The 14,981-nt window shown below is 60.4% G+C and overlaps 5 protein-coding genes across 5 annotated transcripts; 2 read left to right on the forward strand and 3 right to left on the reverse strand.

Annotated features, from left to right (window-relative positions):
• Nucleotides 1-165: 165 nt before the first annotated feature.
• THITE_2123598 (uncharacterized protein) lies at nucleotides 166-1,060 on the reverse strand. The gene is made up of 3 exons (XM_003657642.1): nucleotides 667-1,060; nucleotides 549-608; nucleotides 166-485 (listed from the first exon to the last, which is right to left on the reverse strand). Exons 1-3 carry the CDS (start codon nucleotides 881-883, stop codon nucleotides 337-339), a joined length of 426 nt encoding a protein of 141 aa, XP_003657690.1. The 5' UTR covers nucleotides 884-1,060; the 3' UTR covers nucleotides 166-336.
• Nucleotides 1,061-1,245: 185 nt separating this feature from the next.
• On the forward strand, nucleotides 1,246-4,029 carry THITE_2123600 (uncharacterized protein). Its single transcript, XM_003657643.1, has 3 exons — nucleotides 1,246-1,447; nucleotides 1,514-1,955; nucleotides 2,006-4,029. The coding sequence occupies exons 1-3, from the start codon at nucleotides 1,396-1,398 to the stop codon at nucleotides 3,807-3,809; spliced, it is 2,298 nt and encodes a 765-aa protein (XP_003657691.1). The 5' UTR covers nucleotides 1,246-1,395; the 3' UTR covers nucleotides 3,810-4,029.
• A 455-nt stretch (nucleotides 4,030-4,484) lies between these two features.
• On the reverse strand, nucleotides 4,485-5,577 carry THITE_2123602 (uncharacterized protein). The gene is made up of 2 exons (XM_003657644.1): nucleotides 4,971-5,577; nucleotides 4,485-4,875 (listed from the first exon to the last, which is right to left on the reverse strand). The coding sequence occupies exons 1-2, from the start codon at nucleotides 5,481-5,483 to the stop codon at nucleotides 4,753-4,755; spliced, it is 636 nt and encodes a 211-aa protein (XP_003657692.1). The 5' UTR covers nucleotides 5,484-5,577; the 3' UTR covers nucleotides 4,485-4,752.
• A 1,176-nt stretch (nucleotides 5,578-6,753) lies between these two features.
• Nucleotides 6,754-8,611, forward strand: THITE_2123604 (uncharacterized protein). Its single transcript, XM_003657645.1, has 4 exons — nucleotides 6,754-7,202; nucleotides 7,292-7,917; nucleotides 7,974-8,332; nucleotides 8,393-8,611. Exons 1-4 carry the CDS (start codon nucleotides 6,937-6,939, stop codon nucleotides 8,474-8,476), a joined length of 1,335 nt encoding a protein of 444 aa, XP_003657693.1. The 5' UTR covers nucleotides 6,754-6,936; the 3' UTR covers nucleotides 8,477-8,611.
• Nucleotides 8,612-10,436: 1,825 nt separating this feature from the next.
• On the reverse strand, nucleotides 10,437-13,522 carry THITE_2123607 (uncharacterized protein). Its single transcript, XM_003657646.1, has 2 exons — nucleotides 12,754-13,522; nucleotides 10,437-12,686 (listed from the first exon to the last, which is right to left on the reverse strand). The coding sequence occupies exons 1-2, from the start codon at nucleotides 13,394-13,396 to the stop codon at nucleotides 10,615-10,617; spliced, it is 2,715 nt and encodes a 904-aa protein (XP_003657694.1). The 5' UTR covers nucleotides 13,397-13,522; the 3' UTR covers nucleotides 10,437-10,614.
• Nucleotides 13,523-14,981: the final 1,459 nt, after the last annotated feature.

The following is a 14,981-nucleotide window of genomic DNA, read 5'->3' on the forward strand; positions in this document are numbered from 1 at the left end:
CCCTTCTCTCCGAACGCGTTAGGCCGAGAGCCAATCCGTGGCGCTCGGGTGCTGACTAAGGAGCGCGACGCGATCGCTGCGGCGGTCATCAACGTTGCTCGACGCACTCCGTACTGTACCCCGCATTCGCGCATTCGAGGGGAGGTACAGCAAGGTCCTCTGAGGAGGCTTTGCCAAATTGATTACCACAGTGTAGGTAACGTAGGTAACCTTCACTTGTAAGGTGGGTGGCGCTTCGTTGGGGGGGATATTTGGTGCAACCTCCGCCGTCCTTTCTCTCCACAGCGTGGCTGCTTTCGGGGGACCAGGCACCGTGGAGGGGCTTCCGACCTCTGCTCACCCCGATTCTCCCTCGGCCGCCCCGTCTGTGTGCGCATGCAGCGTAGGAGCATGTTCTGTGGGAATCCGAACAAGAGTCTGGGGAAGAGGCACCTCATCTCCCTCATCTTCATGGGCCGGCTCGTCCGTAGGTTTGGGGATTTTCGCTGCCGCGCCGTCTCAGCTGGTTTTCGTAAGGAAAAGGAGTACGAGGAAAGGGACAGGCATACCCGATGCCATGTTGATTGCCCTCAGCACATTATGCCAGTTGCTTAGCACCAAGGCAATGGCTGCGATCAACCGGTCAGCAAGCCACAGAGCGAACCACGCCCGCAGTCCCAAACACACCTTCCGTCCCGTCCGAGAGAGTGGCCAGCTTCTGTTCGAGAGCCTCCATCTGCGATGCGACTGCCGCGCTGAGATCGCGAAGCTCTTTGAGATTCTCCAGCTCGGCCTTCTTCTCATTCACCCGCGCCACCAGGGCGGGAGATTGGCCCCCGCCATGAGCAGAGAGAGAGGGCTGTCGCACGTGCGATGGGAGCGACCTGGATGGAAATGCAGACATTGCTGCTTAGTGGCGTTGCAGCAAATTCGTGTCAGTCAGATTGCTGGATGCGGTTATTGATCACGACTGTGATTTCAAAGGTCTCTCTCTCTCGTATTTCTCGTGTATGCCGCACTCCGTACACTGTGCTATGGTAACGGTTTAGTCGTTATTTCCAGTCAAACCATAGCACGGCAGATGGAGAAGGAAAGGAAAGGAGCGAGGGGCCGGAATCTTGGCGAAAATTACGTTAGTTACGTTAGCCGTTGCTGGTGCCAACACAGACCGCGACACAGGTCACTAAAGCGCGCTAAGCCGTTTTAGGAAGCAAAGTAAACACTGTCCGATGCGCCGAGCAAATTCCAAGCGGTGTGCCCTGAACTCGCCCAATTCGGTTTGTCCTGCCCTGCATCAACGACGAATTCGCGCGACACGCCGCCCTGGTGCCCTAGAGAAACTTTATCGCATACCGCGCCGTCCATCCGTGATCCATCCATCGCTGGGCTGTTTCTCTCTCTCTGCAATCATGAGCCATGGCGAGACTCAACGAACAACCTGCCCCGGCTGAGAGCCACCTCGAGATACGTATGTGTGCCCGGTGCCCGCTGCTTCGCGTGCTGGAAGCGCCTGTTGTTGACTGTTGAGCTGCAGTTCGGAGGAAGTTTTTGCGCCAGAATCGAGACATCGCGAAGATCAACTCGGACCAGTCGCAGAAGATCCGACGCCTCGAGAACGATTGCGCCCGCCTGCTGTCCGAGAATCTCGAACTCCGCGGCCAGATCTTACGATTGGAGAAGCAACTTGAGGATAATAGCGCGCGAAGGATAGCCGACCATGCGCTTGAGGTCAAGGCGAAGCTGGAACTGCAGCTCTCCGAGTTCGCCGCACTGCTGGGCACCCTAGGGGTTGAACCGCCTTCTAAGAGACGGTCATCAGGCGAGCGGACTCTCGCAAAGCCCCGACCGAGTGTAGCCACCAGCCCGCCAAGGAGGAGAAGACGCGACACAACAGTGGATGCAGAGACTCTGGCGGAGCAGGAGGGAAGGTTGCCGCCTATCTACGAGAACAAAACGTACCCGAGGGCCACGATGAAGTATGTTCCGTCCCCGTTGCCGCGGCGAAGAGATGCTGATGGTTGTCCAGCAGCGAAGAAATCCTGGCTTTGTGCGCGGCCGCTGCCGACACGAGTGATTCGCCCGATCTGGGCCCGCCGCCTGTATCACGCTTTGTCGACGAAGACGCAGTCCAACACGACTCGCCCGCACAGGCGGATGTGCCCGACAGCCCGAAGCCCTCTCTGCCGCTTCCGCCGCTGTCCCCACTTAACTACGACAGAGTCCCGTCCAGAAGCCCGGAGCCGAGTGGGGAGTTGGAAGGCATAGTAGCCAAACAAGCTACGCCGAGCAAAGAGACAAGTTCTGCTACGCCAAGCAAGGAGACAAGTTCTGCGAGACAGGCCGTGCCAGAACCCGTGGTGCAGCCAATTAGGGCGGGTGCGAAGAGGAAGTACGGCGACGACAATGAACCTATTCAGCGTGTTATGGTACACCCCGGAAAGGAAAATGACGTCGCCCCGGGGAAGACATTCCCGGCGCGCGGAGGTCAAAAGAGAAGGAGCATCAAAGACCTTTCCAGCAGCAGGCGGGAGAAAGGAGGCGCAAGAGTACCGCTTGCCACGAAGAGCACCAATGCAGACTTGTCATCGCCGCTGAAATCCGGGGAGGTTGCACCTCTCAAGGAGGTGAAGAAGGAACAAGAGCAGGATGCAAAGCGTTCCATTCCAAAGGGCGAGGCGAATGTGCCGAAATCACTGCCCCGGGTTGAAATTCCTGCACCCGAGACCCCAGCAATTGCTGAGGTTTTACTCGAAGCTGAGACCGCTCTGCCACTGGAGATACCGACCTCACCATCCACCCCAGATCATGCGAGGAAGAAGGAGGTGCCGCACGATACCCCTCCGCCGGCCGACATATCCTCCACCGGCGAAACGTCTCGCCCCAGCCGTCGCGCGAGGGCTCCCATAAGCTACGCCGAACCCAATCTGCGAGACAAGATGAGACGGCCCACTAAGCAGCTTTTCGATGCTGTTACTGGGGAGGGCAAGTTTGTTCACCGGGTCATGGCCGCCAAGCTGGATGACCGTCACACAGCCCCGACCTCTGTCGGCAAGGTGAAAGCGGAACCAGGGAGCGCCGCCAGCAGAAGCAGTAAGACCTCCTCTGCCGCGGACCCGACCGTCGAGGCTCAACAACGCGCCCTTGTGAGCCCGCTGGCCCAAAAAGACGGCTTTTCGGAGACTTTGCCGAGCACAGTAGTAACGGAGCGCCGGAAACGGCCATCAGCTGTTGGCAGCAGTCGGGAGTCCCTCGTCGCTCTAAACAGATCAGATGGTACGACTGTTACTTCGCCTACCACGAATGCGCAACCGGGCAACTGCCAGCAAAGCGCCGGCAGCTCCATGACGGAAGCGAGCCTCGGCCACGACAGGAAACAGCAGTCTGCTCCGGGCCCATCAGCAGAAGTGGACATCTACGACTTCTCCGCCTCCTCCCCGGCTCCCTCAACTACCAAGGAGCCATCTCAAGCCGGCAGCGAGCCCGCCAAGCCCGCCGCAGCAGCCCACAGCAGCAGCAGCAGCAGCGTCCAACCGTCGAGGACGAGGACAGCAAGGAAATCCTCCATGGCGGCCGCCGCGGCGCTGCGCACGCTGCTCGACGAGGAGGCCGAGGACGCCAAGTCCAGCTCGCCGCCTCCGCGGCCGCGGTCTGCTGCTGCGCACGCGCGGAAGCGGGCGTCGATGCTCGCGCCCAAGAAGAGCTCCATGCTGGATGCCCTGGAGGACGCCGCCGAGGACGTGGCGAACACCAGCGGCTCTAGCGCAGCTTCCCACGAGGGCGACGCCGTCGCGAAGGACAGGATCTCCCGCCGGCGGAGCATGATGCTATGATTTTTCTCTTCTCTCTCTGCCCTGCTTTCCGCTTTCCGCTTTCCTGCTCCGTTCTTCTGCCTGTTGGCTATGAGCATGATGATACATACACCTATACAGACTCACACTCACAGCGTTTGGCGTTTTTGTTTTGTGTGAATGAGGAGGGTTGGGTTCTCAATGGAGGTTGCTGCTTGCTGGTTCAGGACAAGACCGCAGGGAGAACGCTTGGCTTGCTTCCGGATAGCCCAGATGGATACGGGGGTGTCGGGCTCGCGATGGCCTCTTTGTGAATGCTATTGTGTATAATCGTTGCCCTGCCCTCGTGCTCCACCTAATTCTTCTTAGGGTGAAGCTCGCATGAAAGGATGCCGCGTTGTTAGCCATACCGATCGATATCCTGGACTCGAGTGGGATTCGCAGTAACATCAGCGAGTTGTTGTGCGTTTGCCCATTGCCATCAGATTTCTTGAGAAGCGGGCGGATATGCTACAACAGCATGGCACGAATGAACATTTTCAACCGCAGTCCATGAACCAGGTTGAAAAGGGTAAGCTTGACAAGACATTTGTGTTAGGACTCTCTTGTTATCATTCGTCGATGCCGTGCCACCCGTTTGGAGCACGGCAGTGGCGTCCTGGCGTCCTAATCGCCGAACTATCCACATACAGGAGCATAGGGCTGGTTCATCCTCCCTGCGTTCCACCATCTCCATCGCCTCAACCCACACGTCGGCCTGCGCTATAGCCGTTGCCCGCCTTATCCATGCCCATCCGCTTCCTTGTGAGCTCTTCCCCTTCCTGTTCGAAATTGAAGGTCTGGCGCGTTCGGTATTATGCGTCGACCACCCCTTGGGCATGTCGGTACCGTGCCTCCCGAGCTTATTCGTTTAAGTACGTACTCCTGTGGCTGGGTCTTCCCAAGTCACCTCACAACCGCCGTCACCTGTCCCCGAGAGCATATATCATGAGGCCCCCGTCGGCTCGACCGGCTTGGTGTAGGTGACCTTCTCGACAGCCACGTTCTCCGTCCCGTTCTCTCCTTTCCTTAGCTGGTAGACATATAACGTCAAAGAGATTCCTTGTACCTGTAACCCAGCCCGGCTGGTTAGCAATCAGCTCCCAAGGCAACAAATTTATATAAGTCCAGTCACCCAGCATACTCCCCCCCAAAATCACTTACATCCATCAAGCAGAAGCTCGGCACCACCTCCCCGCGCTCGTCCTGCCCCCTCCCTGAGCCGGCATCACCCACCCAGTCAGCCGCGGTGAACGCGCCGGTGGCGCTGCCGGGATTGACGAAGAACTTGTCCATGTACTCGAAGCACTCGAAGCGGTGGGTGCCGCCGCTCCAGCACAGCACGTCGACGTCGAGGCGGTTGGCCTCGGCCAGCAGCACGTCGGGCTCGTCGCTGACGAGGGTGAAGCCCTCGAGGAAGCCGACGCGCACGGCGCCGTGCGTGACCACCTGCGTCAGCGGCAGGGCCGTCGCCTCGACGTCCATGCGCCCGCGCACCAGCTTCAGGTCCGGCGCGATGCCGCGCAGGTACTCGTACGTCGCGCGGTCCGTCAGGTTGCCCAGGCACAGCGTCTGCGCGATCTTGCCCGGCGACAGCAGCTTCTTGAACTTGGCGGGGATGTCGGGCGCCCGGTCGGGTATGTGCAGGTCGCCGATCACGAGGATTAGGAAGGCCATCGTGTGGGCGGTGGTGGTGGGCTGGGCGGGGGGATTTGTTTCGCGGGGAGGATGCGGCGGGCGACCACCCGACTGTATATACGGGGATTGGGCGGGAGAACCAAGGAGATTCGTGAAGAAGCCCTGCGATTGCGCTGCTGATTGGGGCAGACAGCCGAGGCAGCGAATGTGGCTGCTACCGCAATGAGCTATAAGTTGGCTGTTACGGTGAGCTGCTGTCTGGAGACGCCGAGCTGGGGTTCACCATGACGAACGGTGCCAGTGTCAGGATGGAGCTCTTGGCTCACCGAGGGCAGCTGCCACTCTCCCCACCGAGAGTTCCAGTACGGGGTTAGGGTTATTAGTGCCCCTGCCGACCATGCCCGGGAGTTGGCCGGGGAGTTGGCCGCCTGAGTACGGCGCACTTAACTGCTGGCAGTTAATATTCGCAAGACATACCTATGCATCATGGCCGGAGCAAGGCTTTGTACTCTAGGCTGTCAAGCACACAAGCAAGATGACCGCCTACGCATTCCATATGTCGCGTTACCGCAGACCTCAGGACTCCTTCGTACCAGCTTGCGTAAACCAGGAGGTCTGCTGAAAGGGTACCATGTAATTTACATCCCGGCACCCTCCACTCGGGCCTACATCGGCATCTTGTCAGCATGGTTGCGATGGGGCCTGGGCACTGGAAGTCAAGGAGGGCATCTTCTCCGTCGTGTACACTAGTTCGCCTGATTCAGGTCTTTGCTGGCGCTGGCTGCTCTCTACGTCCACGGAATACAGTGTAAGATTTAATGCAGAGTTCCGCAATCGTGACCGTGTCACTTCCAGTCTCGTCAGGACTGTACATACAAATTGGTTTCTTCAGCGGAGCGAGCAGCAAGCTTTCGAGCTGAGGCCGGGGTCGCTGCGGGGCATTCAGCGACCCCCGCCTCCGACTGGCTGGGTCCGGCGACGGGTTCCGCTGCTTCAGCCGGGCCGGCCAGCCCGACTCGGCTTCGCCTACAAGAAATATGTTCCTGGGGTCCGGTTAATTGAGAACTGCCGTCGTGTAAAAGCCATCTTAACTCCGCTGGATTCAGTCAGCAACGGGCCCGCCGCAATTGGGGTCCGTTTTTCGGACCTTCCCATCTTGTTGACCCCACTGCCGGCCGCCTGCTAGTTACTTAACTCCGCTCCGACTCCGATACCGTAGCCAGCCAACCTGCTGGTTCAATTCCCGGTCCTTGGTGTTCGACGTTGTTGTTGGATTGATTTGACAGCTGCAATTGCTTCGCACAAGTAAACCAGCTGCCTCAGATTTGGTGGCTTACCGCTTGTATTTGCTGGAGGAAAGTGCTACTGCCGTCTGCAGCCGAAGGCCGCCTACACGTGGAGTGCGGGGCCGAATTGCTCCTCCATGGTGCTACCCGAGGTACAGGTCTCCAGGACGGCGTTCAGACGATTACCATTACTGGGACCGGCCTCGATGCCCCGCCAGAACCCGCCGGACACTCACCCCGCCCGGCTCTCGCTCATTTCTAGGCACCTCGCTCCAGTGTATCCGATCAACACGCCGTACACCGTCGAGCGCCTCCCGGACACCATTGACACGTCGCTTCTCCCGAAAACGCAGTCGCGCAGCTTCTCCGCGTCGCCCAGCAAGATGACGTCGCAACCCCCGCACCCGACGCTCCTGATCCCGGGGCCCATCGAGTTTGACGATGCGGTGCTGCAGTCCATGTCTCACTACAGGTGCGGCCCACGCTCCCCGACGGCCACTGTGGCGCTTTCAAGCTTGCGCCAACCTCGGGAGCTAACGTCAACATCGCCGCCATCTACAGTGAGAGCCATGTTGGCGCCGGCTTCGTCGCAACCTTCGGCGAGACGCTGTTCATGCTGCGCAAGCTGTTCCAGACCTCCGACCCCGCGGCCCAGCCCTTCGTTCTCTCCGGTTCGGGCACCCTCGGCTGGGATCTCGTGGCGGCCAACTTGATCGAGCCCGGCGAGGACGTGCTGGTCCTCGGCACCGGCTACTTCAGCGACGGCTTTGCCGACTGCCTGCGCGTCTACGGCGCCAACGTGACGGAGCTCAAGGCACCCGTCGGCACCAAGCCGCAGCTCCCCGAGATCGAGAAGGCGCTGTCCGAGAAGCGATACAAGGCCATCACCGTCACCCACGTCGACACGTCTACCGGAGTCCTGAGCGAGCTCCAGCACCTGTCTGCCCTCGTCCACAGGGTCTCGCCCGACACCCTCATCATTGTCGACGGTGTGTGCAGCGTGGCGTGCGAGGAGATCGCCTTTGATGCCTGGGGTCTGGACGGCGTCGTTACGGCCAGCCAGAAGGCCATCGGCTGCCCTGCCGGCCTCTCCATCTCCATGTTCAGCGGCCGGGCCATGGAGGCGGTGAAGAACCGGAAGACGCCTCCTGCGGCCTACTTCGCTTCCATGAGGAACTGGACACCAAGTAAGCTTCCTTCCGGGCTGCGCTTCGACCTCCACGGCGCTGACCCAGAGAGATAGTCATGCAAAACTACGAGGCCAAGAAGCCGTCGTACTTCGCCACCCCCTCGCCTCAGCTCATCCATGCGCTGCACACCGCGCTGAGCCAGATCCTGTCGAAGCCCCTGGCTGACCGGTTTGCCGGCCACAAGGCAACGTCGGACAAGGTCAAGAAGGCAATCGCCGATCTCGGCCTGAAGCAGGTTGCCGCCAATCCCGACGAGCAGGCCCACGGGATGACAGCCATATATCTCCCCGAGGGTGTCAAGGGCGCCGACCTCCTGCCCATCCTCGCCAAGAAGGGCGTCGTGTTCGCCGGCGGCATCCACAAGGAGATTGCCACCAAGTACATCCGGTTTGGCCACATGGGCGTCAGTGCGGTAGGCACTCTCCGCTACTCGGTTTGTTTGTATTGGGAACTTGCACTAACATGTGTGCAGCTCGACCCGAAGAGGACGGATATTGACCACGCCATAAAGGCACTGGAGGAGGGCTTAGCCGAGTGCGGATACAAGAAGGAGTAGTACATAGAGTGTACAATAAGCTGAGGAGAGGCCTACACTGGCGTGCATACCTAGAGGTAGTATAGTATACCTAGACAAGGGTAGCCGATCTCCGGGAGGAGGTCAAGGGCGAGCCCGCCTCCACCGGCCTTCAGGTCCTCCTCGTCGCCACGCTCGGCATCGTCCCCGAGGGCCTGAACAACGAGTTGTGCGCCAGCTACACGGTCATCATCGACCCCGCCTGGGCCGAGACGGCGCACAACCAGCGTCGACCGGGACGGCCAGCTCTTCTCATCCCGCGCCTCTACATGCGAGTTGGGCTCTGAAGTCCCCCGCCCAGCGCTCCCTCCTCCTTCTTCCCAAGCGAATCACACAGTCGAGGGCGAGACCGCAATGAAAGAAATCCACCCTCGCCATTTTCGACCTTCCTGCCCGAGTTCTGTCCATCCATTCCTGCGCCTTCTCTCCACCGCCATACGAGCCAGCTGCTGCTATCGGGCTCGTGTATGTGCATGCGTACAAAGAGCGCTCGCGCCTGTTCCTGTGTTGCCTTGGTGAAAGCTAGTCGGCCTCCCGGCGGTCTTTATTATCAACAGTCGGCCTCGTGGTCAAGCATCCAGTACAGGACGGCGATGGTTCTCTGCTTTGCAGAAGCTGAGGGGTGCGCTGTGCTCGATTTATCCCCAGATTGATTGATTGGTGCTCTGCCCCGTGGTCTATATGTTCTGTCTGGTTTCCGAGGACGTTCTTATGGGCTGGTTTGCACGACCAAAGCACAAATGCTCTCTGGTTCGACACCCTCCGGCGAGTGATGCCCGATTGACAGCGACCGGCCACCTACAGTGTAGGTAATGTAACTCTGTAAGGCATTGCAGTCCTCAACACCACTCTTTAACCAAACTTCTTTACTAGAGAGTGCGTTTATTGTTCCGCTGGGACCGCGCATGCCTCTCTAACCGTGTACGATACTTCCTTCGCTGCCAACGCCGATCTCAACAACCACGCCCATCCCATCATCCGGCCCGTCCATAGTAGACGTATCTTGATATACCACAAACACCCTCAAGAAGAACAAAAAAAAAAAAAAAATAAAAACCTTACTTCAGCCCAAACCCCTCACTCTCCTCCACAGCCCGCCAGAGCATCGCCTCGAACCGCTCCCTGTCCTTACACCGCCACAGGCCGAGCGAGTTGAAACACGTGCGCGCGGTGGGGAAGCGGCCGCAGTCGTCGCCGAGGCAGACGAGGCGGACGCGCAGCGAGGCGGCGCCCATGGCCGGCACGCGGTCGCTGCCCGTGACGAAGGCGAGCAGGCGGCGCTGGGCGGGCGGCGGGGCGCGCGCGAGCGCGTCCCAGAACCAGCGCACCGTCGGCTCGTCCTCGGCCGGGTCGCGCGGGGCAGCGCGGTCTGCTCGGCTCTGGTTTGCGTTGCTACTCCCGCCGCCGCCGATCGCGCTGCTACTGCTGCTGCTGCTGCTGCTGTTATTGTGGTGGTGGTTGCTGCTGTTATTGCAGTCCCACCCGTCGTACTGCGCGCCGGCCCGCAGCGCATCGACGTCGAGCGGCTGGTCCGCGTAGCCGGACGAGCCGCGCACGAGCAGGTCGATCTCCTCCGGGCGGAAGAGCGACAGCGCGCCGCCGCCGCAGACGGTGAAGAAGCCGCGCTTGAAGGGCTCGAACTGGCGCGCGACGGACGTGTCGAGCGCGTGGCGCACGTAGGCGTCGACGTACTCGCGGCGGTTGGCGTTGGTGACGGGCCGGTTCTCGCCGCCCGGGCAGAGGGCGACGCGCTCGACGACGCCATAGCGCTGCGTGTCGATGGCGAAGTCGAGCGCGAAGGTCGACTCGACGTCGCCCTCGAAGGCGAGCAGCTGGCGGAGCCCGTGGGCGAGGCGCGGCCGGTACTCGGCGAGGTCGTCGAGCGTGTACGTCATCTGCTGGCGGGGCTGGGGGCTCGGCGTCGAGGGGGCCGGGGCGGCAAGTAGGAGCTTGCGGAAGGCGAAGGGCGGGAGGGCGATGTCCAGGATGGTGGAGTTGTAGATGGCGAGGCCGAGCACGACGCCGACGAGGAAGAATTGCTCCGACGGCTCGAGCGAGTTGGGATTGAAGTAGCAGTAATGCGAGTCTTCGTCGTAAAGGAACATGCCTGGGGACAGAGGTCAGCAACCGCTCGTCCGACAACGATGGCCCAAGGGAAGGGGAGGGGAGAGGAACGTACCGTGATCAGGGTTGAACACCTCCCTGACGAGAAGGAGGAACCACTCCTTCCTGAGCCCCCCGGCATCGACCCCCTCTTCGCCCTGGAAATTGATCTTGAGCCCCTTCTTGATTTCCTCCCCTCCGCTCCCAATCACCTCGCTGACAGCCTTCAGGCTATCCTCAACCAGACACTCGCGGCGGATGTTCAGGACCAGAAACTGCTGGACGGCCCGGTTCGTCATGATGCTGTCAAAGAAGGCGTCGCGGGCCTTGTGCTCCATCTGCCGCCTCGCATCGTGCTCTAATATCCGGATCTTGGCTCCGATGCTCAGAAGGAACGGGTGCTGGCAGAACGAGAACCTGCCTTGGCCCCGCTCCCAGGTCTCGAAATCGGCGACAAGATCCGACTCGTCCAGGAGCGTCATGTAGAAGTCGCTCGTTGCAAGGATCTGGCCCGGTGCCCGCACGAAATCTCGGTCCTTGTTGCCGGCGGCGTTTGGACGGTTGGTGAGTCCCCGGCGTGCGTGGCCCATGTTGTTCGCTGCGAACAAGAACCCGAGAACTTGGGCTGCAGCCTTGATCTGCCAGTCCTCCTGGTAGACGACCGGCTTCTTCTCCTGCTGTTGCTTCTTGCTTGAGCGTTGTGTGTGGCCTAATGCGGCGTGGAGCGACGCCGAAGACTGGCCGTCCGCCATGCTCGGGACCAGGCCAGCCATGTAATCGATTCGGGCCTCGTACTTTTTCTCGTTCTGGCGGAGGAGACGGTAGGCCAGGAATCCAGCCACCAAGTCCTTTGTCTGCACGAACCGGGACTCGGGATACCTGGCGAACCAGGCAACGAGGTGGTTGTGACACTCGGGAGGGGCGTTTGACAGGAGTCCTATGATGCGTTTGATGATGGCCGAATGTCGCCCTGATGCAGGCCCTGAGCTTTGAGGGGAGACACCGTTCGGTGTCGGAAGAGCGCTGTGTGGGCGTGGAAACCTGCCTGCGTACGGCTTGTATGAGGCGTGTAAAAGGGGGTTCGCGGCAATGAGAAGCAGGAACCGGAGTTCCTGGGGTTCGGTGATGCGGCGTCCTGGCCGTTTGAGAATGGTCTCGCAAGCCTTCAGCAGTGCTTTCTGGACGTGTTCCTGCCCGATGAGAATTTGGGCCTCGATATCCTGCAACACAGAAGGAGAGACCGCGAGACCAGGATCTTCAGCTATCAAACTGTCGTACATATCGGACCATGGCCGACCTGCCTCGATGGCGGTCGAGTACCACTCCTCCAGAGCCGCCCAGTCAATATGTGGACTCCTGGAACTGACAGTCGACGGGCCGTTCTGGCTCCTGTTGGATGCCGTTTTGGCAGGGGCCGCTTCCTCCCAGCCCGCCCACCAGCTGCCGTTTTCGGCAACGTCTCCAAGGAGCAGAAGTTTCGGATCGAGATCGGGAACCAAGTAGCTTGCGGGCTGGGGCTCTCTTCGGGGCTCCCCAGGCCCGGAAGGGCGGCGTGGCCTGGTTTCCGCGCCGAGTCTGGCAGGAGGATGACCTCGAGGGGTCAAAAAGGAGGAATTGAGACAGTGAAACGAAGTGAAACACGCGACAATATAATCTTCCAGCGGCCTGAATATCTGCTTTGGCTCGACTTGCGGGCTCAGTGACGGGGGGTAGTCCGGTGGCCTGCCGAGTGGATGTGGGGAGACGTCAAGATGCCTTGGCTGCCTCTCAGGAGACGCAGCGAAGTGCGGCGTCGTAGTAGTAGAGCCGGCCCAGCTTGGAGCGCGGCGATGTTGTGCCGCGCCCCTGTGTCCGCCAGGGGCCAGCCATGGCTCGGAAGTCGGGGAAATCCTCGGTCGCAGCCTCAGAGGTGTAGTTGCGGACGGCGCTGAGGGGCTGGTTTGGATGCGCGGGCGGTGAGAATAGGCGACGGGAGGCGCCTTCTCGATCGGCAGACCATCGGAGGTTGGTCTCTTCAGAACGGAAACCAGGAAAGAACGCAGACACCGCTCGGCTAAAGACTTGGTGTAGGTGAGGGAGATGGCTTTGTCTGCCACGTCGGTCAGCCGTGCGTAACATGGAAAGAAGGGCTTCAGCCTCCCGGACGATGTCCGTACCCTTTGACGTTGCCCGTTCTTCGGCCACCCCCGCAGCATCAGGAGCGTTCCCGGGCCTGTCAAGGCGATCGACGGGCTGCAGGTCATTGATGGTCACGCAAATGGTGCACTTGAACACCAGCAAGTCCCGCGGCCAGCGCAACAGCGACCCACACGTCATGCAGCGCCCCGTCGCGAAATCCCTGCTCCCGGCCGAGGAGCCGTTGCGATGGCCGCGCATCGGCGACGACGGCTTGGCCCCTAGGCTGGGCCGCTCGCCGGCGGACTCGGAGGTGGACTCGTCGTCGGCGGCGACCTTTGGGCTGGATCGCTTCTTCTTGCTGGAGAAGAGCGAGGGAAACGGATGGCTCACGGAGCGGGTGTGGCGGGGCCGCGGGCGGCTCCGGGGGTGGAGACCTTCGTCGGACGAACTGGAGTCGACCTGGATCTGGTGGTTCTGCATGGTGTCCCAGACATCGACCTCGGAAACCCGCGAGGTGCTTCGATACCGTTCTGCTGCGGAGCCGGCGCGTACATGTCGCGGGGTCGACAAGTGCTGGCTCTGCGGTGGAGGCGGAGGCGGTAGCTGCGGCGGCGGCGGCATCGGCGGCGGGACCGGCGAGGCCAGACGGGAAGGGGCCCCTCTCTCGGGCCACGGAGCCATGGTCGAGCGAGCGCTTCCAGGTTCCGGGTTGTTGTGGCTTACACTATCCGGCTTGAAGAAGGAGCAGCCTCATCTGTTCATTTCTCGACTGTCCATCGTCCACTGCCCACCATCGACCGCCCAGGCAGTGTTGGCTCCTTCCAGGTCGCTCGAGGTCATGCGGCCCTGCCGAAGCTGGCTCAACCTTTCAAGGCCAGACCACAAGAGACACTCCCTCCGGTGCGACTTGCAACTCGGGAGGCAGGTGGAGTCTCAACACCTGCCCCGTGTGCTGCTGCTGAGGAGAGGAAGGAAGGCAGACCCGGTCGAAGACCACTCACGTCCTGTCGCCAAGTTCCCGGCCTTTACTAAGCATCGCCCGTGACGATGACGTCGAAGACGACACAAGACCAGACAATGGGCGGCCGTAAGTAGTGAACGAATAAGAGAAAAGCTGCGAAACACGACTCTCGCCATCGGGCCAAGCCCGTCCGACGGTTCAGGGTTCAGGCACCGTGCTTGGGCGCGTGCGCTTGGCCTCCAGTCGGGCCCGGGCCTGGGTGCCCTGGGCTGAACGCAACCCCGGTTGAGAGTTAGCGAATGTTGCGAATGTTTGGTAGGCCAGGTCTGAGGGCTGGGGCTAGCTGATTGACGGGAAAGCCGAGACCCTCAATGTCACAGCAGCGAGTTAGTGGAACACCAGCGACTCGGGTCCCGACGCAGCGGCGCCCGACTGGGCGCAAGCCGAAAGCAGTCAAGCAATCAAAAATACCTGGCCCGGTACCTTAGGGAGAAGACCGCATTCGGCACGCGACAGTTTTTGCGTCCAGAAATGATTGCAGCCACGCAACAACAACGCAGCAACAGTCCCAACGACCCGGTTAGTAGCCGACTTGATCGGCAACAGTAAATACCTAGGCGGGTAACGTTAATTAACACTGCTTCTCATGATACCGTACTCATACACTACACGGAATACAGAACACCGTGCCATGCGGGGGGCGGCAATACGAGTTTTCTCGTGACATGGGGCCGCCGAATACAATGCGGCAGCAGTTGCGCCTGGATGGGCAGAAAGGATGCGGGGGCAAGACACGACACAAGTCCCCTGCGGCAGGTTGTAAGGCACTGTGCTATGTATCCATACTTCGCTGCGGAATCCGCACGCTAGTACCCCTTTACAAGGACGAGGCACACTGTGCCCGTCAGCCCTCTCTGCCTTCTTGTTTCTAGCTTGGCTTGGCGCTGAAGCCAGCCAGCACTGGACGAGAGACAGCACTGAGAGAGACAGCAGCCGGGCTACAACTACAAAGATCCAGGTTACCAGTGACTGTGAAAAGCATCTCTCTGAAAGAATGCCAGGCCGTTTGGAGATGTCAGCGGTTGACGACAATGCCGGACCCAATGTCTAGATTGGCGGTGCCGGACCAAATGTCTAGATTGGCGGTAAACTCGAGGCCTGTCCCGGTCGCCGACATCAGACATATGTACAGAGACAGACACCCCCACCGCGGACAAGAGATCAAGTATCCCTCTTCTATTGGTTGGTATCACTACATACAGAGAGGTCCGTCCGCAATGTAAAGCATGGAGGGACAAAAAAGGA

The sequence above is a fragment of the Thermothielavioides terrestris genome, chromosome 6, assembly GCF_000226115.1.
Source record: "Thermothielavioides terrestris NRRL 8126 chromosome 6, complete sequence".
Classification (NCBI taxonomy): Eukaryota; Fungi; Ascomycota; class Sordariomycetes; order Sordariales; family Chaetomiaceae; genus Thermothielavioides; species Thermothielavioides terrestris.